This window comes from Elgaria multicarinata, chromosome 5 (genome assembly GCF_023053635.1).
Source record: "Elgaria multicarinata webbii isolate HBS135686 ecotype San Diego chromosome 5, rElgMul1.1.pri, whole genome shotgun sequence".
Classification (NCBI taxonomy): domain Eukaryota; kingdom Metazoa; phylum Chordata; class Lepidosauria; order Squamata; family Anguidae; genus Elgaria; species Elgaria multicarinata.
The window spans coordinates 125,661,997-125,686,567 of NC_086175.1; the positions used below are offsets into that span (position 1 = coordinate 125,661,997).

Genomic DNA, 24,571 nt, shown 5'->3' on the forward strand with positions numbered 1-24,571 from the left:
CTGGTAATGCAAGCACGAAAGCAAAAGAAAATCTACGAGCTGAACTGTTAAAAACATCTCAACCAATGTGAATAAATAAGTTATTTGTTTCATGATCGGTTTCAATTTGCAGTCCGCTCCATCTTTAGGGCTTTGAGTAAGTTACTTCAACACAGAAGAGAGTCCTCAGACCACCTAGTCCAGTTCTGTCAACAGTGACCAGCTACATTCTTCTCAAAAGCCGAAGCTGCTCCGGAAGCTGGAGCTAGTGCAAAATTCTGCAACTCAGCTGTTGTCTGGAGCTGCCCCTTTCCAGCATGTAACTCCTCTGCTGAGGAAACTGCACTGGCTGCCTATTCGCTACCGGGCCAGGTTTTATTTATTTTATTATTTATTTATTTATTTATTTATTTATTACATTTATATACCGCCCCACAGCCGAAGCTCTCTGGGCGGTTTACAACAGTTAAAAATGGTAAACATTAAAAAGTATACAAAATTTTAAAAAACCATCAGAAACATAAAAACAACACTATAAAAACAACAGGATCCATTTAAAAACAACCGTTCTGGGGTCCATTAAAAACAAACCTAACGTTGTTAAATGCTGTTAAAATGCCTGGGAGAAGAGAAAAGTCCTGACCTGGCACTGAAAAGATAACAATGTTGGCGCCAGGCGAGCCTCGTCGGGGAGATCATTCCACAGTCGGGGGGCAACCACCGAAAAGGCCCTCTCCCTTGTTGCCACCCTCCGAGCTTCCCTCGGAGTAGGCACTCGGAGGAGGACCTTAGATGTTGAGCGCAGTGTACGGGTAGGTTCATGTCGGGAGAGGCGTTCCATCAGGTATTGCGGTCCCAAGCCATGTAGGGCTTTATAGGTTAAAACCAGCACCTTGAATTGGGCTCGGAAACATATAGGTTTAAGGTTCTTGTACTTATGTACAAAGCCCTAAACAACTTGGGACCAGGATACCTAAGAGAGCACCTTCTCCCTTACCAACCTGCCCGGTCACTGAGGTCATCCAAGGGTCTGCTCCTGGTGGCTCCACATAGATCCATCCTCCAATTGGAGTGCACCAGGGGAAGAGCCTTCAGTGAGGTGGCTCCCCTCCTGTGGAATTCCCTGCCTCTGGAGGTCAAGCAGGTGCCAACTTTGTACTCCTTTCAGCACCTCCTGAAAACATCTTTATTCCAGGAAGCTTTTCCTTAATGTCCTGCTATGAGGCATTGCATTTTAAGTGTTTTATTCTGTTTTTATTTTCATTTTATCTTGTACACCGCTCTGAAATTTTCAATAGGGAGTGGTATATAAATATTGTAAATAAATAAACACCCTTCCACTGCAATTTCCCCTCAGCACCCAGAATTTAGAGGTATACTGCCTCTGACTACAAAGGCTCCAGTTAGCTACCCTGGCTAATAGCTAATGATAGACGTACACTCCACAAATGTGTCCAATTTCCCAAAAAAGTCCATCTAAGCTTGTGGCCATCAATGCATCTTGCGTCAGTTAATGCCATGAGTTAATGATGCATTGAAGAAGAAGTACTTACCATCCTGAACACATTGCCAATCAATTTCATTGGGTAACCTCAAGTTCTAATATTCATTTATTTATTTATGTATTACATTTCTACACCGCCCAATAGCCGGAGCTCTCTGGGCGGTTCACAAAAAATATTATCCAGGACAGGAGGGATATCTCTTTATCCACTCTCTTGCCTCATTTATAATTTTGTAATCCATTCTCATGTCCCAATTTAATAATTTACCTACGTTAAACAAGCTCCCAAATGCTTTGGCATTTCCTTGTAGACAAAGTGCTCCATGAAGTTCATTTTCATTCGCAGAACAAAGCGAATTGTTCTACTCCCAGAGCCATCGATCCTTTTGTATCCTTTGTTTTGAAGTTTGGAGCGCCCAGTGCATTCTTCCGTTCTGACATCATGGGTCTCAGTGTGGACAGACTCATTGTTGAACAGCTATCAGAATGGCCAGGAGTTCACTTGACTCTCAAGCTCTATCCTTGCAATCTTTTCATTGCACTATTCTGGTGCCTTACCTGCCTCTGTTCGCGGTCCGTCGGCGTCTTCAATTGCGCCCGCGGTTCAACCAGGAAGTCTGGGCCACTTGAACTGCGGGCTCAATTGAAGACGCCGACGGACTGCGGACGGAGGCAGGTAAGGCCCCCCTCCCCCCTTGGTCCCTTACCGGGCTCTGCCGCCGTCGCTGCACAGGCGGCGATGGCGGCAGGGCCCGGTAAACCTCCCGCCCTCCTCTCCCGGCCTTACCTGGCGCCACTCCCCTTCACTGTGGAGCTCCGATTCGGAGCCAGAGCTCCGCGGTGAAGAGGAGCAGAGTATGGGCGGAGCAGCGTGGAGCGGAGTATGGGTGGAGCGGCGCAGAGCGGAGCAGGCCGATCCGAAATTTTTGGATCGGCCCGCGGGGCGGAGGGTCCGTGCACACCCCTAAGGAAAATGTAACCCCACTTCAACTGTTTCCTTCTCTTTCTTCCCCTATTCCTCCAATCTATCCATTTTACTCCTCCTGTGGCCCGCTCAACGCCACAAATGCCCCAGCTCCGCTGAGTCGAATCTCCCAAACCTTGCCTCACCATTTCCATTGCGCTCTCCCCACTCCTTAATCAGCAACCGCTAATTCCCCCGCTTCTGCCTTTATCACATTTTAGTGCTATTAGAACTAGCACACTGGCCCATATTGATATACTGGTTGATATACTGCCTATGCATTTTTGTCTTCCGTGAAATACTTGTGAGAAAATAAAGCTTGTTAATATTTACTCTTAACAGTAAACAGTCTAAACATGCCTAGGATTGAACCCTTAAAGTACTTTTCATTTCTAGAATTAGAGGGGTTTACTTGTTAAACGTAAATGCTAGAAGCAAGCAATAGAATATGAAATTAGCATTTCTCAAGCCTACCAAATCCAGTCTACGTACATGATTCAAAATGCTATTTATTCTGTTGGGATGATGAGATCATGTTCCCACTCAGGGGAAGACAAAGGGCCTGTCACAGATTATGCGGCTTCATTCTTTACGGAAAGCAGAAAAACCAGACAAAAGCAACACGCGGGCAGGTATGAAGATGATGATGGGAGGACAAGCTGTTTGGAAAGGAAGGGAAAGTCTGACGAGTAAGAAAAGCTGTTGGCAGAAGTGAAAACCACAACAACTCTTTCATAAAGGAAATTATAAAACCACATAGGCCCTTCCTTAGAAGACCACTCCTGCTGATTTTGTCCAGAGATATCCTTAGAAAAACCTCAAAAATACTAGCCACTCTCATAAAAACCTCAGACCACGTGTCTCAAACTAGGAAGAAATGCTCCAAATAACAGAATTTTGCTTCTGCTTAGTTCATATAAAAACAAGATCACATAAAATGATAAAATGGGCTGCATCTCTTTTCCCAGGCGTTCAGCAATATGTGATGAGCTTCATCGATCCTGGATCTGTTTTTATAGTTCTCTATAAAGTTGTTTATAGTTGGTTTTTGATATATGCTTCTGTGTATGTTGTATGTTTTTGTGATTTTAAATTTTGTATATTGCTTTTAATTTTTTTTATCTTACGTAAACTGCCCAGAGAGGTTCGGCTATGGGGCGGTCTAGATATGTAAATAAATAAATAATATCCAGACCGGGCAAAACCGCCAGCATTCTATTCTTCTTTATCCTGACCTAACTTCTGCCCTGATGCAGTTCAGAACAGCTGGACATGCTGATGGAATATATGATAGATTTCTCATCTAGCACTCCAGCTTCAAATTCTAGGTTAAGCAGGAACCCTAATTATCTCTAAGCATACATAGATAACATTGATTGATCTGATTTGTACCCCTACAAAGAAAAATGGCACTCAAAGTGGATCAATCTGCCAAACTACTCTGTTCCCCTGCCATTTATATTGATAGTTTTACCATATTTTATTATTTAGTTGTGATCTTAGATTTGTTATTTTAATGGTGTTTATGTGCTCGGTTGTTTATATATTGGTTGTTAGCCACCCTGGGTTCCTTGCAAGGAAGGGTGGGATGTAAATAAAATCAAATAAATAAAGCCTTCTTCCAGATGTGTTGGACTGCATCTCCCATAATTCCCAGCCAGCACGGCCACATCTGGAGGGTGTCAGAGTGGGGATGGCTGAAATCAATCAATAAAGAAAGGAACAATAAAAAGTAATTTGGCAGCAGCGGGGCGTATTTGTTCTCCAAAAAGAGGAGGGGAAGGAACCTGGAGCCTGTTCCTTATTCCATAACCAAGATTAAGCAATTGGGAGGATTATGACTCACCCTCCAAAAGGGATAAGGAACTCAAAAGAGAAATATCAGGTGTGGTGTGCTGAAGCACAGACAGAAAAGAGATACTATCCAGTTTCATGTTAATCTGGAGAACTAATCTGTGCCGGCAAACCATCGTTCAATAGGAATTTCAACTGTCTACAAACAGACGTCTGATAGCATCACTTGCTGAACATTTGGCCCAGACTTCTTGGGAAACTGATGGCTACCATAAAAACATAAGAAGAGCCATGCTGGATTAGACCAATCTAGTAGGGTGACCATATGAAAAGGAGGACAGGGCTCCTGTCTCTTTAACAGTTGTACTGAAAAGGAAATTGCAGCAGGTGTCATTTGTATATATGGGGGAACCTGGTGAAATTTCCTCTTTATCACAACAGTTAAAGCTGCAGGTGCCCTGCCCTCTTTTAAATCTGGCCACTCTAGTATAGCTCCTGCAGCTTTAACTGCTGTGATGAAGAGGGAATTTCACCAGGTTCTCCATATATACAAATGATACCTGCTGAAATTCCCTTTTCTATGCAACTGTTAAAGTTACAAGAGCCCTGTCCTCCTTTTCATATGGTCACCCTACAATCTAGTCCAGCACTCCGTTCACACAGTGGCCAACCAGCTGTTGACCAGGAACCCACAAGCAAGACACGGGTGCAAAAGCACCCTCCAGCACGTGTTCCCAAGGAACTGGTATATACAGGCTTATTGCTTCTGATACTGGTGGTAATACATAGCCATCAGGACTAGTAGCCATTGAAAGCCTTCTCCTCCAGGAATTTGTCCAACCCCCTTTTAAAGCCATCACAACATCTTGTGGTTGTGAATACCAGTCCTGTTACTACCAACTTGGCTATAAAGGGGATTAGACAAATTCATAGGGCTATCAGCTACGACTAGTCATGACGGCTATATACTACCTCAAGAGTAGAGGCAGCATGACTCTGAATACCATCCACTGGGGAACAACAGTGGAAGAGCACTATTGCTCTCATGTCTTACTTGTTGGCTTCCTAGAAGGCACCTGGCTAGCCACTATGGGAAAGAGGCCTAGATAGGCCTTTGATCTGGTTCAGCAGGGCTCTTCTTCCGTTGTTTCAGATGAGGGAGGTTTTTTTTTTCTATTTTAAAAACACCATTAAAAATCTTGATGATTTATTTATAGGATTGCTGCATGAATATCATTTTACAAGCTCAGTGTATAAGAATTTTGGGTGTGATTAAACAGGCCAATGTGCATCGATAGCTGTGACGGCAGTCATTGCTTGAAATGTGCATGTGCAGTGAAATTCAAACCAGTGAAGACTGTTCAAGTGAAATACTTTGTGTCTTATGCAAGCCTTAAACAGGCTATAGAGTAGAAACTCAAAGACATGTTCTTGAGTTGAGGTATAAATAACAACTAAATCTAACCGTCAACAGCCTCTTTTCTTTGTTAACTTGCCTCTCTTACAGCCAAGAGCTGTTAGTGTCCAATTATAACAGTCTTGCCTAATCTGGTTCCCATACAGATATGTTAGACTATAACCCCCATCACCCCCAGACAGCATGGGCATTGGCTGAACTGGCTGAAGGCAATAAAAGATGAAGTCCAACACATGTAGAGAGCACCACGCTGGAGAAAGCTGAATTAGCAAATACACATCAACATATGCTAAATGCCGTTTTATACACAGTTGGGAAAATGAAACTAGCATTACCCAGGGAAACCTAAAAACAAAACAAAAAAATAAACCAGGAATTATATATGCATTGTGTCCAACAACCTTTCCAGGTTAATGCAGGTATAAAATCTATTCCTGTAAGTTTACAACCTTCTGCACTGTCAAATCCGCCTTCAATAAATGCTAGGGTACTTCCACAAGATGCTCTAGATGGTGGCAGTAGCAGGTAAACCCAATGTGTACACCTGAAGAAGCACTTACGATCACAGGGATTTAGTGTTGAGTTTCGGTATCGGTCACACTTTTTCCCATACTGATCTTAGTAGTTCAGGAGGACTGAAAAGTTGAAAAAGGGATTGATTCTTTGGCTATATGTCAGAGACTAGCATTGTAATTGCTTGCTCTGATCATGAATAAACATGAAAGCCCGCTATAAAACATTGGGGTTTTTTTCAGTGATGGGCTGGTTCACTAATGCATACTCCCCACGGCAGGTGCATGTCTGCTTCAGTGTGAAATCTTAGCATGTGATTGCTGACATTCTGCTTGAAGCCAGAGACTTGGTCAACACTGGGAGGAGCAGTTGCTCCATTCAAATGCTGGCCAATGTCATTTCTCTGTGCTGGGAGGCACGGAACTCCATGCCATGTGGCTAGCGATGGGCACAACAGGGGGAGAAGGCAATTTGGGGGCCCACCTAAAAATGTGTTTCATATTCATTGTTGTTCCCCGCCTCGATCCAAGTGGAGAGGCGGGTAAGAAAATTAGTATTATTACTACTACTATTATTATTATTATTGTTTTTATTAGTTGCAACCCAATATTTATATCCCGCTTATCCTGCAGGTTTTGCTACATGTTCAAGTAAAGTATTGAAATCTGTGCTTCAAACTGCTCTATTATTATTATTATTATTATTATTATTATTATTATTATTATTGATTTGTACCCCGCCTTTCTACTAAGAAAAATTGCACTGTACTGGGATGGGTCATGTTGCTAACCAGCTGGCTGCAATTTGCTCTAGGAGGCTGACATATGGCATTTGGGGGAAATGGAGAGACCAGCTCAGCCCCAGAACGACACTTTATCAAGCTATGCAGATTCTTGAGCTGCACCTTGTCTTTCACATGCTGTTTTTCACAGTGGAGAAGCCAAAACGATTAACTGTGAAAATCTGAATGGGAGAAATATCACGGCAAATAAAACAGCAGACATCTCCCCAACGCACATGCACACACACTGAGCTGTTTTGCCCACTGCACATGATTTTTAAAATGCAACCCCCCAAATTTGCTGGTATCCCCTTGCCCAAAGGAAATACAAACAGGTGTTCCCACCTGTGCTTGTCTCATTCCAGCCCAAACAATCTCTCTCCAGAGTTAACTCTTCCAGAGGACAGAAAACAAGCACTGATCATATTCTGGGAGAAGATCGCTTATATCAATGGACACGGCCTGCCCTCCCTTCGTGCAACAACTGCGGGCTTTCTCCCATTACCCTTAAAATACATTCACAGGCGAAGTCCAAAAATTCTACCCCGATGTGCCAGAGAGGCACAGCTGTATGGGTGCCGCTGCTGGTCGGGCTGCTGAGCGCAGCACATTCCCGGTCCTTGAGTTGGGGGAACGGCTGCGAATGGGATCCGTTACATTGCGCTGCGCATAATTAAATTAGTCAAGACTCTCAGAGCTCCGCTTTTCACTCACTTTAAGAGCTTAACACAGACACTCATTGAACACTTCTTCAACCGGCAAGGCAATGGCGGTTATAGCATCAAGCGAAACCTCCTGAAATTTCTTGTTAATGGAGGTATTTATTTATTTATTTATTTATTTAAAACATATGTATCCCGCCCTATATCACTAGGATCTCAGGGCGGCGTACAGATAAAATCATACAATATGAAACAATAAATATACACAGCTAAAAACAAATGAAACCATGAATCAAGATAAAAACCAGTATATAATTTAAAAACAATTAAAACAGTTAAAACAATGTGCAAGCCAGGTGAATTTAACCATCAAAGGCTTCGTTAAAAAGCCACGTTTTTACTTGGCGCCGAAACAGAGTCATCGTTGGCGCCAGTTGGGCCTCCAAGGGGAGGCCATTCCATAGTCGGGGTGCCACAACAGAGAAGGCCCTCCCTCTCCCACATCCCACCATAGCGTATGTGTTGCGCTGGTGGTATGCAGAGGAGGGCTCCTCCAACAGATCTCAAGTCTCGGGCAGGCATATATAAGGAGAGGCGCTCCCTCAAGTATCGTCCCAAGCCGCTTAGGGCTTTAAACATCATTACCAACACCTTGAATTCTGACCGGAAACATATAGGCAGCCAGTGCAATTCCTTTAAGACTGGCGTTATGTTGTCTCAGTAAGATCTATAAATATCTTATAGAGACCACATAACACGGCCATCGCAGAGAAACCCTCGCTTACTGCAGATTTGAAGTCTTTCGCTCATTGCACCTGCTGCTTCCTGTATGTCTCTTTTTGATGCTTTTCTACGGGAAAGTAAGAACCGCTTTGCTGGATCACAGCAAATGTCGAGCGTTCTGTTTGCAACAGAGCAGCCAGCGAAAGGCCTGTGAGGACCCACGACCAGGGCACAAAAGGGATGCCATTTGTCCCTCAGCACCTAGTATTGTAATTTTTATTTTTATTTTTTTAAAATTTTGTACATTTCTTTTCCTAGGTTTAAAATGTATATGGTTTAAATTTTGTAATGCCGCCTTGAGGCCCAATATTGGGCAAAAGGCGGGATACAAATAAATATAATAATAATAATAATAATAATAATAATAATAATAATAATAATAATATTCTGTGGCACAGTGTCTCTGTACATAAAGGTTTTTACTCATTTACTGTGCCTAATGGATGCTGATGGACCCATCCTCTATTAATGTGTCCAATTCTTTTTCATAAGAACGTAAAAGGCAGTTTATGAAGCCAACCATTGAAACAATGACCCCTTTGGAAAAACGTATCTGTAAGACACCAGAAGTGTCTTAAACTGAGGAGACTGGCAGCCAAACACAAGCACATTACTCTGTACCAAGACATCCCTGTCTGCCAGCATTTATTCCTGTTAAAAACTTAAAAAAAACAGCAACAAGCAATTAAGAGGCAATATGTCACATCTGCTTCTAAACTGAATGGAAATAAAACAGAATATGAAAGGAGAACATCTAAAAACTCAACTTTCCCTGTTTTATTCAACAAAGTATCTGGATACCCTCTATAGCAGGCATGGGGAACCTCACATCCAGTCTGCCAGGTTCTTCCCCAGGCTTGCCTCCTCTCGCCAGGCAAAAGGTCTTATTTTTCATGGAATATAAGGCTATCAATGACTACTAATCATGATGGCTATATACCGTATGCAGAGGCCGTATGCCAGTTGCTGGGGTGTAGAAGTGGGAGGATGCGAAATTGTGCTCATGTCCTGCTTGTGGGCTTCCCATGGGCATCAATTAGGCTATTGCGTAAACAGAAAACTGGACTAGAGGGGTCTTTGGTCTGATCCAGCACAGCTCTTTTTATGTCCTTATCTCCGATCAGCAGAGATTGGAGGTCTTCCCTGCTCAGTGTTGAGAGGATCTCCCTTTCACAGCACTGATCAGGGGAAGGTCACACATACACACTTGCTGATCTGCTAAGTGTGTGAGAGAGAATGGTCTATGTGAATGGGGCCTGTCTGCCTGTATCAGCTGTCTGTGGGAGAAAGTGGGGTGGCCATGGCCAATGCTGGCAAGTGGCCCCTGAGAGATTTCCCGGATTGCAACCCAGATTGCAACATTCACCACTCTTGCTTGAGAACTGCAAACACTACATTACACACAGGGGAACAGGCATTGATCACACCTACACACACACACACGCACTATACGCTACAGGTGACACAAAGCCAAACACACTGAGCTACTACACCCTTTTCTAGACATACAGGACCCAGAACAGGAAAATTTATTTGCTAACTTTTTGTGACTTGCACAAACATTTTCTATCTATATTATAACTTTCAATAGTTTCTGATTTTATTAATTTTTTTGCCACTCACTTTAATGCAATATGAGATGCAATTATCTTCATAGTGCTTACAACATCTGTGTCTTGGCCCATGTTTGCATCTGTAAAAGAAAAGAAAACTGCATCAATATTAACAACTGCTAGGTCATTTTCCATACCAGTGGTGCAAATGTTCTACTTCCATCAAAACGTACAGACCATTCTCTTGCTAACAATTATTATTCGTCTAATGCAAAATATATTTCTTTGCAATACTTTAAAAATGTAATAAATATGTAAGAAGTACTTACATATCTTGTGCAAATAAGGACAAGAGCTTTGATCTAGGGACAGCTAGTGTAACGTAGCTAAGAGACTGAACTGTGAACCCAGAAACCCTCTCGGCAAATCCCACCTCTGACACAAATGTACTAGGTAGCCTGATGATCTAAACTACAAGTTACATTAAATAAGAATTCAGATTTCCATGAGTGAGGCTTTATTTAATTTTTTTTTACTAGCTACAGGGTCAGTGATTCAGATTAGGATCGCCAATTCAGATTGTATGTTTGGGCAGGGGTGGGTGGGTGACTAAGGGCTCATCTACACCAAGCAGGATATTCCACTAAGAAAGCAGTATATAAAAGGCAGGAGCCACACCAGGCAGCATATAACAGTATGAGAGCAGTATATAGTATGTCTCAATGGGCCCAAACAGAGGTCAGTGCACTTCAGTACCGCTATAAAGCAGTAGTGTGGCTCCTGCCTTTTATATACCACTTTCATAGTGGAATATCCTTCTTGGTGTAGATGAGCCCTAAATCTTTTATCCTGTGTCAGAATTACAACCACAATAGGGCCCCTGGCTCCACAAAGCTTCTATCTGCACCAGGAAGGAAGATGCTGCTTAATCCTCACATCTTGCCTGAGTTCTTGGCTTAGGGGAATTAATCTCTGGCTTTATGCTGTGCTTTGGGAGATTGTGAGTGGATCCAAAGGAGAACAGAGAGGAAGGAAGGAAGGAAGGAAGGAAGGAAGGAAGGAAGGAAGGAAGGAAGGAAAATTCACAGTGAGCAGATGAGATGGATAGTATGATAACCATCACAAGTACATTTCTGGGTCCTTTTGATTGCTGCTTCCCATGCTTTTAAATCAGTGATTTTGTGCAAATGTGGGAAACATTTTCTTTCATTTTTTAAAGGCAGATACCTATTCTCCAGCAACACCTTGACAATGGCCTGGTTCAGACAACACGCTAAACCATTTTGTGGTTAAGCAGTATGGTTTAGCATGTTGTCTGAACCAGGCCTCTAACATCACAAACCTGGTCAGAAACCCCACAGCACTAACACGGACAGGTAAAGGGTCAATGAAGACAGCACTCTACAGACACACTTGAGCCTCTCTTTATTTGTACAATCACTTTTTATGAAGCAGTGTTAGCATGAGCTAAGGTATCTGCAGATATGTGCTCCATGACACAACCAGGACTGCGGTAGGCAGCACAGTATGGTTTGCTCTTGGGAAGGCCATAAAAAAAGGGCACACAGACGGTGGTATAGTCCTCCAGCTAGGTTTAGTGGAAAGTCTGTAGGGCCCACCAAAATGTCTACTCTTCACAACTCAGAGAGATTTCACTTTCAACGAGCATTGCAACTGTGCAAATTCTACCATCATGTAGGCTTCCAGCAGGCTCATGGCAGGCAAAGAATTTGGAAAAGATGAATACTTCGGGGAGGGCTGTCCAGTTGTTAGACATATCAAGTGGAATTACAAGTAAATCAATTTGATACTGGTTCTAGAAATTAGATTTTCTTGTAGTCAAGTATTTGCGGTTTGAGCACAAAATAACATTACTCAATCTTTGTATTGTGCCAAATATTTTTGGAAGCTTTGAATTATTCGCTGCAAAAACATATCAGTCATAAATCATCCATGAGGTCAGTTTGTGTAGCAAAAATTGTAATGAGGATGTGATCAAGTTACAGGCGTTCAGACTTAGTTATATCTGAAAGGAAACATATGGGAGAGAAACTTGATAGAGGATTAGGATTAAGAACTCAATGGTTTTTCAGGCATACGCAAGTGGGATGTTAGAAATACCCACGGAAGTTCATTGCTCTTATTTGTTGATCATTCAAGACTTTTCTTGAAAGTCCCGTAGTGAACAGTTTCATTAATGGGGGCTACTGACCGTGTATTGATAGCTTGTAGTTATGCTTTATATGTCTCTCAGTTGAACCTTCTCGTCCTGCACTAATCTAGCTATATACCCAAATGAGCTCTTCATACTAAGTGTCCTGAAAACGGAACACTCCCTGTACTTCACACGACTCACCTGAGTTGCTGTGACAGCCTTTAGATCATGTATAAGGCAGGCATCTCGAACTGAGAATATAGGCAGCAAAATTAGATGCTTTACTCTCTCAGCTACTGTGGTAGCTTGCCAGAGTTCTAGAGCCGCTACTATGGATGGTCAAGAGGGCAGTATTGTGGCTTATTATAAACTCAGCAAAGATCAGGTGACACAAGGGGCCAAACTGGTCCTATAAAACTTTGGATTCTTAGGCTGTTTCTACATCTGCCTTTTCCCCCGGGATCGTCCCTGGATCATCCCTGTGCATCCAAATGACACACAGGGGATCCCGGGAGCAGGCAGGGACGATCCCTCCATTTTCCTGGGATAACCCCTTAGGTGTAGAAAGGGCCTTAATTTGATCCTCAGTATGAAAAACTTGCCGCTACATGATAGACCTGCCGGGTGTCCAGACTGATTGCTGCCCACCCTTTGTCCATCAACCTGCTTACTCACTCACAGGCTTGATAAGAACATAAGAACATCAGAAGTGCCGTGGTGGATCAGACCAAGGGTCCATCTAGTCCAGCACTCTGTTCACACAGTGGCCAACCAGCCATCGGCCAGGGATGAACAAGCAGGACATGGTGCAACAGCACTGTCCCTTTCCATTCTTTACCCGCATACCTCCAGATAATGTTTATTTTATTTATTCACATTTATTTATTTAAAATATTTATAGGCTACTTTTCCAATATTCAAAGCAGCATGCAATGTTTCAAGAACATAAGAAGAGCCATGTTTGATCAGACCAACGGTTCATCTAGTCCAGCACTCTGTTCACACAGTGGTCAATCAGCTGTCAATGTAACAGCTCCCTCACACCCATATTCCCCAGCAACTAACGTATACAGGCTTACTGCCTCTGGTACTGGAGGCTGCACTTAGCCATCAGGACCAGCAGCCACTGGTAGTCTTTTCTTCCAAGAATTTATCCAACCCTCTTTTAAAGCCATCCAAATTGGTGGCCGTCACTACATCCTGTGGTAGTGAATTCCAGAGTTTAACTCTGCGCTGTGTGAAGAAGTCCTTCCTTTTATCTGTCCTAAATCTCCCACCAATCAGCTTCAGGGAATGACCTCCTTGGATTCTAATATTATGGGAGCAGGAGAACAACGTCTCCCTATCCACATTCTCCACACCATGCATCATTTTGTACACCTCTATCAGGTTTATCAGGTTAAAACGCCACAATAAAGCAGAATTATAAAACAGAACTACCACACAAAATTACCTCCCTGCTTTTCTTGCTGGCCACAGCATGGCAGCTGCAGCAGGAGTGCCATCTGCAGTGAGTCTGGGTCTCCCGGATTGGCCAAAGTTGCCCATCTCTGCTGTAAAGCCACTATTTTATAAGGCAGAGCAGACATACACAAAAACAGGCGTATCAAGAACTAATCCTTAAAATTTTCCACTTACACTTTGTCCACAAGTTTCTTTGTTACAGCCATTATGTTCATTCGCTGCGTTATTTCTTCACAGTATTTTATCTTTCTCTCTCTTTTTAGAAACACTGTTTCTGGTGCAAATGAATGTGTAGGTATTTCTTCTTTTCCTACAATGAATCTGAAGGGGGGGAAAAGAAAAAGAAAACACTCAGCAACAACCTGATTTCTGCAATTCTCTTTTAAACAGTGATTTTTTTTCCCCAATGCCCTTTTTAAACAGCGTACTGCAGTTGTCTCTGGTTATGTTATGATGCAGAACAACATATAGCACTGTTTTAAAATATTAGCATATTGCCCGAGCAAATTTCATAGTTGAAATATTCTGAAATTCTGCGGCACTTTTAAGCGATGAATTACTTTTTGTGTAATTCTTTAAAATGTGAAATACTATTCGTAACTGCAAGTTTTAATATTTCAAGTATATTGCTAGCTAAAAGGGAGAAAATTTGGAATGTGAAAAGCTATGAGCTTCTATACACAGCAATAAACGCAGGCGGCTTCTGTTTTTTAAATCTATATTTCCCTGTGTGGAGCTGTGGTGATCTTAAATTATGTGGCATCCCTTTAATTTGATGATATGGTAACCAAACATAGTAATGTAATTGTAGATTTATGTACTTTTATCCCTAGATGATCAAGGAAAATTAGTTTCTAAAATGGAAAGGAAATTGTATAAATAGAAGTAGTATTTTTTAAAATAAAATAAAATAACAAAAGCTTGGTCTTCATGACTTTGGAAGACACTTAAATATTTGTTTCTTGCTTTCCATTTAATATATTTTCAACTTCCTCCCCTTAAGGTTACACAACATTTCACTCAGTTCGGGGTAATTACTTTGGGCTAAAAAGAACGAACACTTGCTGGGTTTACTTACTTTAGTGCTGAGAATGTAAATCCTTTCAAGCCGTCTTTGCATCTGAAATATGAACCAAACATGTTGCGTGTTTTAATTCAGTAGTACCCAAGCTCATAGAATAGTCCCACAGCAAAGACAAGTGAAAAAGCCTTGCAACGTGTGTCTAAATAGTTGAGGATCAGAGCCAAAATGTCAAGCAGGCGTAGATTTTGTTATTGTTTGTCCTTGCAACTTTTATAAGGACATGTGTAACACAAACGGAGCTGTGCAGAATTCCCCCAGGGTGACAGAAAAGCAGCTTAAGGAAGCTTTAGCAAAAAGGGAGGGGGGGAAATGTCTCAGGCCCAACAATGGAAAATACTGTTTTGGTTTTCATTCCAACACTTGCCCAAAAGTTCTAACTTTTAACCAGCAGATGTCCCTAATCAGCAATAATTCAAAAGGCAGTTACATATGCCAAAACTAAAACCCCAAAATAAATTCGTTGCTTAGAGAGACAGATGACAGGCAGACATTCATACTAGGCAAACACTGACAGAAATTTTATACTTCTCTCATTTTATACTTCAGTACATATTCAAGTATATGGCCGCCTCATCAATTATGAGGGATGCAGATTTGCTTGGAATACAGGTTTTCCTATTAAAGGGCACAGGTGGACAAGGACAAGGTGCACATCAACTTTGTACCTCATAAATGCTGTGATCAAATCAATGCTTCAAAGAGAAGGGAATATCATCATTTTAACTGAGTATTCTAAGAGTTTTCCTAGTTTTGGGGGGTATTTTATACCAAAAGCACCAGGGAAATATCACATATTGCCTAGATAAAGGATACCTTTATAAGGCACATAATGGCCCAGTTCAGACAACACATTAGTCAACACTTCTGTAAACTGCCCGGAGAGCTTCAGCTATGGGGCGGTATATAAATGCAATAAATATAAATGTAATAAATAAATAAACGCAGTGTGAAAACTTCACTCAATGGTTGAGTTTTTAAGGAGTACTCCCCACACAACATGTTCTAAGTCCACCGTTGTGTGACGGACTGTGGGTTACCATGGAGTTGAGTAAAATCCACTGTGATGTTTGATTGACAGTTCCTCTGCCCTCTCTCCACCCCTGGTCCTCCCAATGGTATCCCATCAGCCATTGCTGCAAAAAAATAATAATCCTGGCGGCTCTCCTAGAGCGGCACTCACTCCTTTTGCTGCTCTTGCCAGGGAACTCTGCAGCCAGTGAGAAAAGTCAACAAACGCAATGGAAAACTCCACAGAGCACTCCACACAACATGGAACACAACAATTGTGCAGGAACCATGGGTTATGACTCGGGGTTGCTTTTCCCTCAATAATGCAGGCTTCTGGTTTCGGACATCACAATCCAGGGACAGAATGTCCTGAGTTTTGTAGCATACCAGAAGCAGGTGAGAAGACAGCAATCAGTATGCTTGCTTGGTCCTGAACAAGCCATGGGCTGTTTCATCATGTGAACAAGGTCAGTGTGTGGATTATGACCTTCACCTGTGGACCCTTAGCTGGACAAAGACCATGAGAGTTCTTTCATAGGATTATCCTATTAGAAGAATGGGTAACCAAGCGGTCCATTAAGGACAACTATCTGCCATATAACCCAGTATTATTAGCACGATTCATATAAACAAATGTCTTTTATGTGACAGGTATGTAAGATCTGAGGGAGGGACCCTAAACTCATGTCAGATTTTCTATCTATTTATCAGGGCACAGTGTTATACAAAATGGCATTGGTTTCAGCCATGAACCTAAACATGTAACCTGAAGAGGGGGCTACACTGATTTGTGGAAGGTCCATAAAATCAATCATGACAGTCCTAAGGAATCAAGAAACATTTCCATGCAAAGTGGCACACATTTGTAACATATTTTTTTTTTTGAACTGAGCAAAGGATCCTTTATGTAAAAACATTGTCTGAATGCCCCCGCTACCATACTGTCAGATTCTGACAGCACTGATTTCAGCCATGACCCTTGTGACATAAACTTAAGTTAAGGTGACCCTATGACCGGATTTGCCCGGATTTGTCCGGGTTTTTGATGGCAAATCCGGGAGGGGGAGGGGAAATCCGGGTTTTTTTCAAAGGGCAGCTCTAATGGGAATTAACAAAAATGCTTATAACTCCGTCATTTTTTAAGATAAAGACATGAAACTTGACACAATGGTAGCTCTTAGGAAGGGCTTTAGTCATACCAAATTTGAAACAGATCCGTTCATCCATTGATTTTTTAGGGATTTTTTAAAAATTGAGGTTTTAAAATTATTATTTTTTAAATCGTCATTTTTAAAGATAAAGAGATGAAACTTTGTACCATGATAGGATTTAGGTAGAGCTTTAGCCACACCAAATTTGAAACAGATATGTTCATCCATTGATTTTTTAGGAATTTTTTAAAAAATGAGGTTTTAAAATTATTATATTTTAAACTGTCATTTTTAAAGATAAAGAGCTGAAAGTTGGCACCATGATAGCTTTTAGGTAGAGCTTTAGCCATACCAAATTTGAAACTTATCTGGGGCCAGTAGCAAACCCTGTTAACAACAACAGCAGCTTGCAATGAGTGAAGATACAGTCAGAAAAGATATTTGAGGGAAGGGGAGAATGTAACACACAGAGTATATCAAAAGCTTCAAAGTACAGCAAAACCAACAAAAGTAGTAGTGAGTGAAGTTAATTTCAGATACATTGAATCTCTCACTTGTTATTTATTTCAGTGATTTTAACATTAAGATGTTATGTAGAACAGATTTGTCTTAAATGTGTGTTGTAAAATCAGACATGTGACCAAGGCTATGTTCGGGTGGGCACGCCCCCTTGGTACTGGACACGCCCCCTTGGGGGCGACCATGTTGTCCTCCTTTTTGGATTCCAAAATGGGGTGGGCCACTGTCCCATTTTATGTGTCAGGGAACATTCCTACACAAAATGGCATATTTTTCAACTATATAGATTACAGGGTAATCAGAAGGTGTGTGTGTGTGTGTGTGTGTGTGTGTGTGTGTGTGTGTGTGTGTGTGTGTTGTGGGGCATGGGCCCTCTATAACTTAGAAGTCCACATGTTGCTTAATAAGACTCACATTCCTTTAATAGACATACAGGAACCTTTATATTGTAATGGTTAGAACCTATATTACTTATCAGAATACTAAACCTCTGACTCTCATAGTATCTCTTGCTGTGGACACCCTTCTTGTCTACTGGAAGAAAAATGAAGGCACATCTATTCTTCAAATTCAAACTTCTCAAGCAAATAACCATGGGACTGGCATTTCTACAGATAGAGTAGGTATCTTTAAGAAAGAATGGGCAGCCATCTCACCAAACCACTATTCCTATGATTGTTAAGGAAAGCCATAAAAATAGAATTGGTCTGAAAACAGTTTACATTTGTTGTATATGCGTGTCCTGAGCTAACAATGTGTTACTGTTAAACTTTAAAAAGCTGTTATCGTTTATCATGTTTCTGCACACCCAAAGACCGATCAACTGTTTGGGGATATCACTATCACACCTTAAGTCATCAGACTAATTGGCCTCCACTATAATGAATGTGTGTACTTTCACACCCTTCAATGTCAAATGTTTCAATCCTACAACCATTGATTAATACACATTATACTGTTTACAGCTGCCTAGAAATAAAAGCCTTATGTCTCAAGAAACACACTAAAGTTAGAAAATTATATTGGGGGTTTAACGCTCACATAACCCATGCTCGCTGGGTTTGCACGACACAAGAATCCCCAAGCTACTAGCCCTGATGGCTGTGTGCTATCTCCAGTATTCGAGGCAATAAGCCTGTGTGCACCAGTTGCTGGGGAACATGGGTGGGAAGTTGCTGTTGCACCATGTCCTGCTTGTTCATCCCTGGCCAATGGCTGGTTGGCCACTGTGTGAACAGAGTGCTGGACTAGGTGGACCCTCGGTCTGATCCAGCATGGCTCTTCTTATGTTCTTAAACAGGGCTTGCATATTCAAAATGGTAGCAGTACATGCCCTGAACATGCCACAACCTCACTGTGGGTTAAATAACTGGTGTGTTGTGTGAACAGTTTCTCTCAGCCCAGTTCTCCTCCCAACAACTAAAAGGAGAAGCAATCAATCTGCCATAGAATTCTTCCACAGAAGGGAAATGGTCAGTTAGCATGTAACTACCCAGCCTGCAGTAAATGCTTTTTGGAAAAGGAGAAAGCATTCCATGCAGCACAACATTGCAAAGAAAATTGTAACATTTCTGCATCTACTCATAAGTCAGAGACAGGTACCCCAAACGTCTCACAATTCAACCAACTTATCTGTGCCTGTGTCCCAAGGAGATAACAGGAGCAACTCCATCTAGCTTTTTGATGTTCATCCTAGGAGTGACTTCCAGGTGTACTACAGAAAGGAAAGAATACGTCCAGGGCACCCTGAGTGCCATGAAGCTGCACTCCTTTTCCTGAGTATCAGCCCTAATCCGTACAGTTTATTGCTGTAAGCCATGTTGGGAGGGCTTCTGCCCTGAAAGGCAGCCAAGAAATGTTTTAAATAAATAAATATTAAGCGAAGTGAAAGAGTGAGATGTTAGAGAAATATACAGTTGCAGGACTTGAAAAGGCAGCCAGCTAATTTGTCCAGGGAGTGGGTGGGGAGAGGAGAGAGAAATGAAGCAAAAATTGGAAGAAGCAAGAAACATGCAAACAACTCTTAATGGAGGCTGCCCTCCACTCACCCAAAAGACCAAAAAGAAACGTTTTTCGGTTCTCAGTTCAAAACAGTATAATCTGTAGCTGTATAAGCACATTTCTGACAGGCAGGAAGTACACTTGTCCCAAGTTAATATAGCACTCCTGTATAGAACTTCCCAATTTGAGCCTAGCCACAAACTAGGACTAATTGTTCTTGGGTTGTGCATGGGGGCCTACCTAATCTTCTCACCCCTCCCCCACTGTGTGGGAAGTCAAAGAGGTCTCCACACCAAATTGTAGGGCTAAATGTCACCAATTAGGTTACCAATTTTTCTGATTAGTGTTTCTTGCTGAAAGCCTTTCAGGGGTTCTCATTCAGAGACTGACTGATGATCTTTCCATGAGAACCCTGCTGATGAGGTTTAATTACAGCAGTTTAGAACAAGCATCACATGTAACGAAAATTACAAGCGTCAAAAGTTATCGTTATAGCTACATGCCCATGCACACATTTCACACACAACTATAAATGTGTGCTCCCTTACGCCTCACTTTAGCCTTTCCATTCTGTTTGGGCTGAGGAAGCGTAGCGGAGGCAGGGAAATTCGTTAAGCACTGATGTTTAAATTCATTAAACATCACAGATAAGTGTTCCTAGACGTTACGTTGGCATTCATGTGGCATTTTGGTAATATCCTCATGCCCCCTATAATGTGGAGTTTCAGACAGAGTCAAACAATTTTGAAATGCACAGGGCACACAAGTGCTAAACTTATAATAATAATATACAAAACTGGGGTGAGAGAATATTTTTTATCTTTTATCGCATATAGGTTTTTATCGCCTATACAATTAATTATTTAAATTCTATACATACAACTGCTGCCTCCTACATTGGTTTTCGAGTTTCAGACAGAGACTATTTATTTATTTATTATTTTATTTAGAATATTCATACCCTGCCTTTCCCGCGGAAAGATCAAAGCGGCTAAAAACAAGGATAAAAGCATGAACTAACAACTTAAAACAACCTCTACAGTAGATTATTAAACTGTTAAAATGTTAAGACAGCAGCAACAGTGGTAAAATGTATTCGAAAACCACAGATAGTTAAAAGCCACATTCAATAAGGGTGCAATCCTATGCATGGTTAGACAGAAAAAAAGTCCTACAACTTCCAGCATCCACAGCCAGCATGGCTCAACATACATAGGATTGTACCCTAAGACAAGCTTTCCAAAAATGTAAGTTTCTACTACCTTGCGGAAGGTCACTGGCGTGGAGAAAAGGCAGGCTTCCCTTGAAGCGAAATCGAAAGGCTACTAGTTACAAATACCAAAAAGGCTAGGTATTATTTCAGGAAGAAGCAATGTAAAATGAGTGTAACACAAAATGCCATAACAAGATGCAAACGTATTAAGTACAGCTTGATCAACGGTATGCAGCTACCAGCAGCCTAAACATGAATCCCTAGTAAACACCTATGTGGATCACAAGCGGACGAATAACCTCTTCCGTAAATACAGAAAGGAACAAAGCTGCAGCTTTTCAGAAAACGTACAGCGGAACGCAGCAAGTTCATCTTTATACTGGCACTGCAGAAATAGACAAATGAGAGTCAGGATAGAAAGAAAAAAGCAGCATCTTTCAGTGCTCAGGAAGTAGCGTTCATAAGAATGCTGCGTGCAGGATGAGCAGCGGGCCTCAGTTTTAGGCAAAGTAAGATACATTCCGCTGCCCTAACTTTTCCCATAGAGAACCTTTTCATCATAAACCAGGCAAGCACAAATGTACATTGAATGAAGAAATCTAGATAAGTAACTATTTTAAAAATCATGGCAGAAGCTGCTTACACGTTTAAAACAGGATATAAACAGATGACAGCAGCCCTAGATCTACAAGTTGAAAAGCAATTCCAGAATTTATCAACTGCCCAAAAAAGTAAACACGAAAAACGCTGACTTTTTGGATCTGAATTACGGAAATGGGCTGGCATTTCTTTGGAAATACCTATCGTAGTTGGCTGTTCACATGGAATTTCAAGAAGGATTTCGTGAACAGGGGATATTAAGATTGTTCAGGGGATTAACCCAGAAACAAACATTCAACTTGGTAACAGCATGTATGCCTCTACCGGAATAATCCGGACATGCTCCCCTTCTCATGCAAATCTTATAAAGGAAATTTCAGAATTAACTGTATTATTAAAACAGTTAAGGGGTCATGAGATAGAATGAATGATTCATGTAGGGTAAATCAGCAGAGGTAATTTAAAAAAATAGAAGGGCATCTTTTTTTAAAAAATGTTCAAAACAGCAATCTTTTCCCCATGCTTGAGTATACTTTGAATTTAGGTTTTTTCTCTAACTGCCCATTGGACATATTGTTAAGGGCATGGACAGAAAAAAGATCTTGTTTCCATCTCTATTTTATTACAAAGCCTACCATATCTAATTAACACCATCCAATTAGATTTTAAGAAAAGAATTCTGTTTTTGAACGGAAAAAAAAACTTAGTATCACTTGAGATGAAGAAAAGTGGGTGAAATAAAATCCAGTAACAGACTTAAAAGTAGCAGATTTTTTTTTAAAAAAAATCATGTTTGTCAAGTGACGTCTTTAAAAGGAACTTTTAGACATTGTTCTAAATTTCTAAGATATTTCTAGATAAAGAGCATAATTTGCATTGAAAGTAGATTGTATAGTTTCAATGGGTTAAATCCAAGGTTGTGTTAGCAGAACTTTCTCCTTTTCTCCTGCAGCCCTCTTGAAAATCTGCTCCAGACAGCTTTTGTGGTGGTGGTGGTGGTGGTGGTGGTGGTGGTAAAATCGCCCCCTCCCAGTTCTACTGATGGAATGCTTCCAGTGCTAGAACACCATTATATCAGCCCCTGGTTTTAAAATAGTTCAACAAACAACCCGTGGGTAAACAACAACTCACACTCAACCAGTGAGTGGGGGTTTGCATGTTGTGCGATCCCAGTCAGTGAGTCCATAGCTAGATGAGGCTTTATCACAGGGCGAAACCCAGGATCGTCCCTGTAAATCCACATGACGCACAGGGGATCCCGGGATCAGGGAGGGATCCTTTGGCCCCGTTTTTTCCGTGGTCCCGGGCTGAGCCCAAGACCGCGGAACGTGTGGCCAGGTGCCAAGGCTTGACCCAGCTCTGTGCGATTCCTAGTGCGGAGCCGGGAGCCACACTACGCCCATCAGGGGTAGGGTGGGGGGGATCAGGGAAAATAACGTAATTTTTTTAAAATACTCACCTTTTGCACACAAGCGTTCGTGCGCTGCTGGCCCATTAAGGAAAGACAAAATGGCGGGCGCGATGCCTCTCCTTCTGAGGTAGTCGCGCGCTGTGTGTAAACAGAGGAGGGTTCTCACGTTACACACAACGCGAGATCTTCCCTCCTCCATCGCAAAATAACAGGTAGGTCTAGCTAAGGCCAGAGTTTCATGGCCGAGTGGGGATTTGAACCTGGGTTTTCCAGGTCCCAATAAAATGCCCTAACCACTATACCATGCTGGCTCTCATGTACACACTGGAATACATATGCCCACTACTGCACCATATGTGAGGTTTCCCAGTTTGATGAGTGTGTAAACCAGCTCTGTGTCCCTTTACCCTCTTGTAAACAGCTATGTCAGCACAACAGATTAAAGGAACAGGCTACTGAAGAAACAAAGGGAACCTAGTGAATTAATATATGTTCACATTTTGGGGCCAAGAATGACACAAGATTCAAGATAGAGTTAGGGAAGTTTGTTTGCAAGGGATGAACTTGCAATTTTTTAAAAAAAAAAAAATCCATCAGAGCTGTGGAAACTGACTGCTAGAATCCTCAAATAATGAGGACCTCTTGTTTCTTTAATGGAGCATAAACCATGTTTTTTGCAAATTATGGGTCTGAGATATTGAGAATAACGAAGGGATTCATGAAATGGATTAGGATGTTGCAAATCACAGTTGACATGTGAATAGGAGTCTGTTTCTAAGTATCAATGGCCATTTTAATTTCTGAATGAGCAGCTATATTTAGGGCACATTCTTTGGAATGAACAGTCTTGGGCTGACAACATACTAAATTATTACTCTGAGCTTAACAAAATGTAACTGTCTTATTGTAGTCATATCTATACAAATAGTTCTGGAAGTAGACTCGTTATTTATCTTACTTTTATAATGTTTATTAAATAAAGTAGGGGTTATATATTTTTTTATATTAAAAATGACAAAACTTAAGCCTATGGCAGAAAGGTTACCATATTTTTTATTAATATTAATGGTGATTTCAAGCACAATCTAGTGGGACGTTCTCCTGGCTCAAGCCTCAACGAAATGAAAGGGAACTGCTCAAGCTGTGCAAGAATACAAATGTGAGTCTCACAGGATTGTGCGCGCCTACAGAGCTTCTCAGCACACAGGCACTGTAATCCAGCAAGGGAGAGCTCTGCGCATAAACGCTTGGGCAGATGTGCATCTGAGGCATATTTCCATCCACACCATAATGCCCCTCCAAGTCCCAATTAACTGGTTGAATTTGTCTCTTGAGGCACATCTACATCCAGGCTTACGTGTTTTTACACAGACTAGCTGCCTGTAGCTACAACTGGACTGGGGTGAGAATGTTCTACCATTCCCTTCTTTATGCCCAATATAATTCTGACAAACGTGTTTTTTTTTAAATCGCCATCCAGAAAAGTTTTAAAGTATTTTATCATGAACATGTGGGGCTCTTTCAACAGTTGCTCTGCCCGTGTAGATTCTATCCAATATGTAGACTCCTCAAGGAGAAAAAACAACAACATATATATTCAAGCAGCTGGAGTCCAGCTTAAATAGACACAATAAATCACACGAAAGCGAATACTACTCTGTCACAGCCCGATCCTCCAGGACCGTGCCGGAATCACTCTCGGGTAATTGAAAGGGGCCTATGCCAAGAGAGGCCGTTGAGGAATGGAGCTCAAGCACTGATCAAGACTCCCTACAAGTGACAAAAACAAACAAATCCCACAGAGAACATTAACATCCCTGGTAACCAATGTTTACTAGCCCTGTAGCCTCAACAGGAAAAGCACAGATTGAATAGAGCTGACTGATAAGACCATGGCACTCTTACACACACCACAATATCCTCGACCTTAAAGGTCACAACCTTTGCCCTCCAATCAATCACATAATAGAGACAGGGGTTCTACTCCTTCACTTAAAACCTTTGTAATTATTTGC

At 41.6% G+C, this 24,571-nt stretch overlaps 1 protein-coding gene across 1 annotated transcript in view; it reads right to left on the reverse strand.

Annotated features, from left to right (window-relative positions):
- Positions 1-24,571, reverse strand: part of TMEM135 (transmembrane protein 135) — a 213,148-nt gene that overhangs the window by 15,912 nt on the left and 172,665 nt on the right. The window contains exons 7-9 of the mRNA XM_063127182.1: positions 14,648-14,689; positions 13,744-13,890; positions 10,021-10,090 (exon numbers count right to left, since the gene is read on the reverse strand). Of these exons, the coding sequence (XP_062983252.1) occupies positions 10,021-10,090; positions 13,744-13,890; positions 14,648-14,689 (259 nt within the window). The remainder of the gene's footprint in view (positions 1-10,020; positions 10,091-13,743; positions 13,891-14,647; positions 14,690-24,571) is intronic.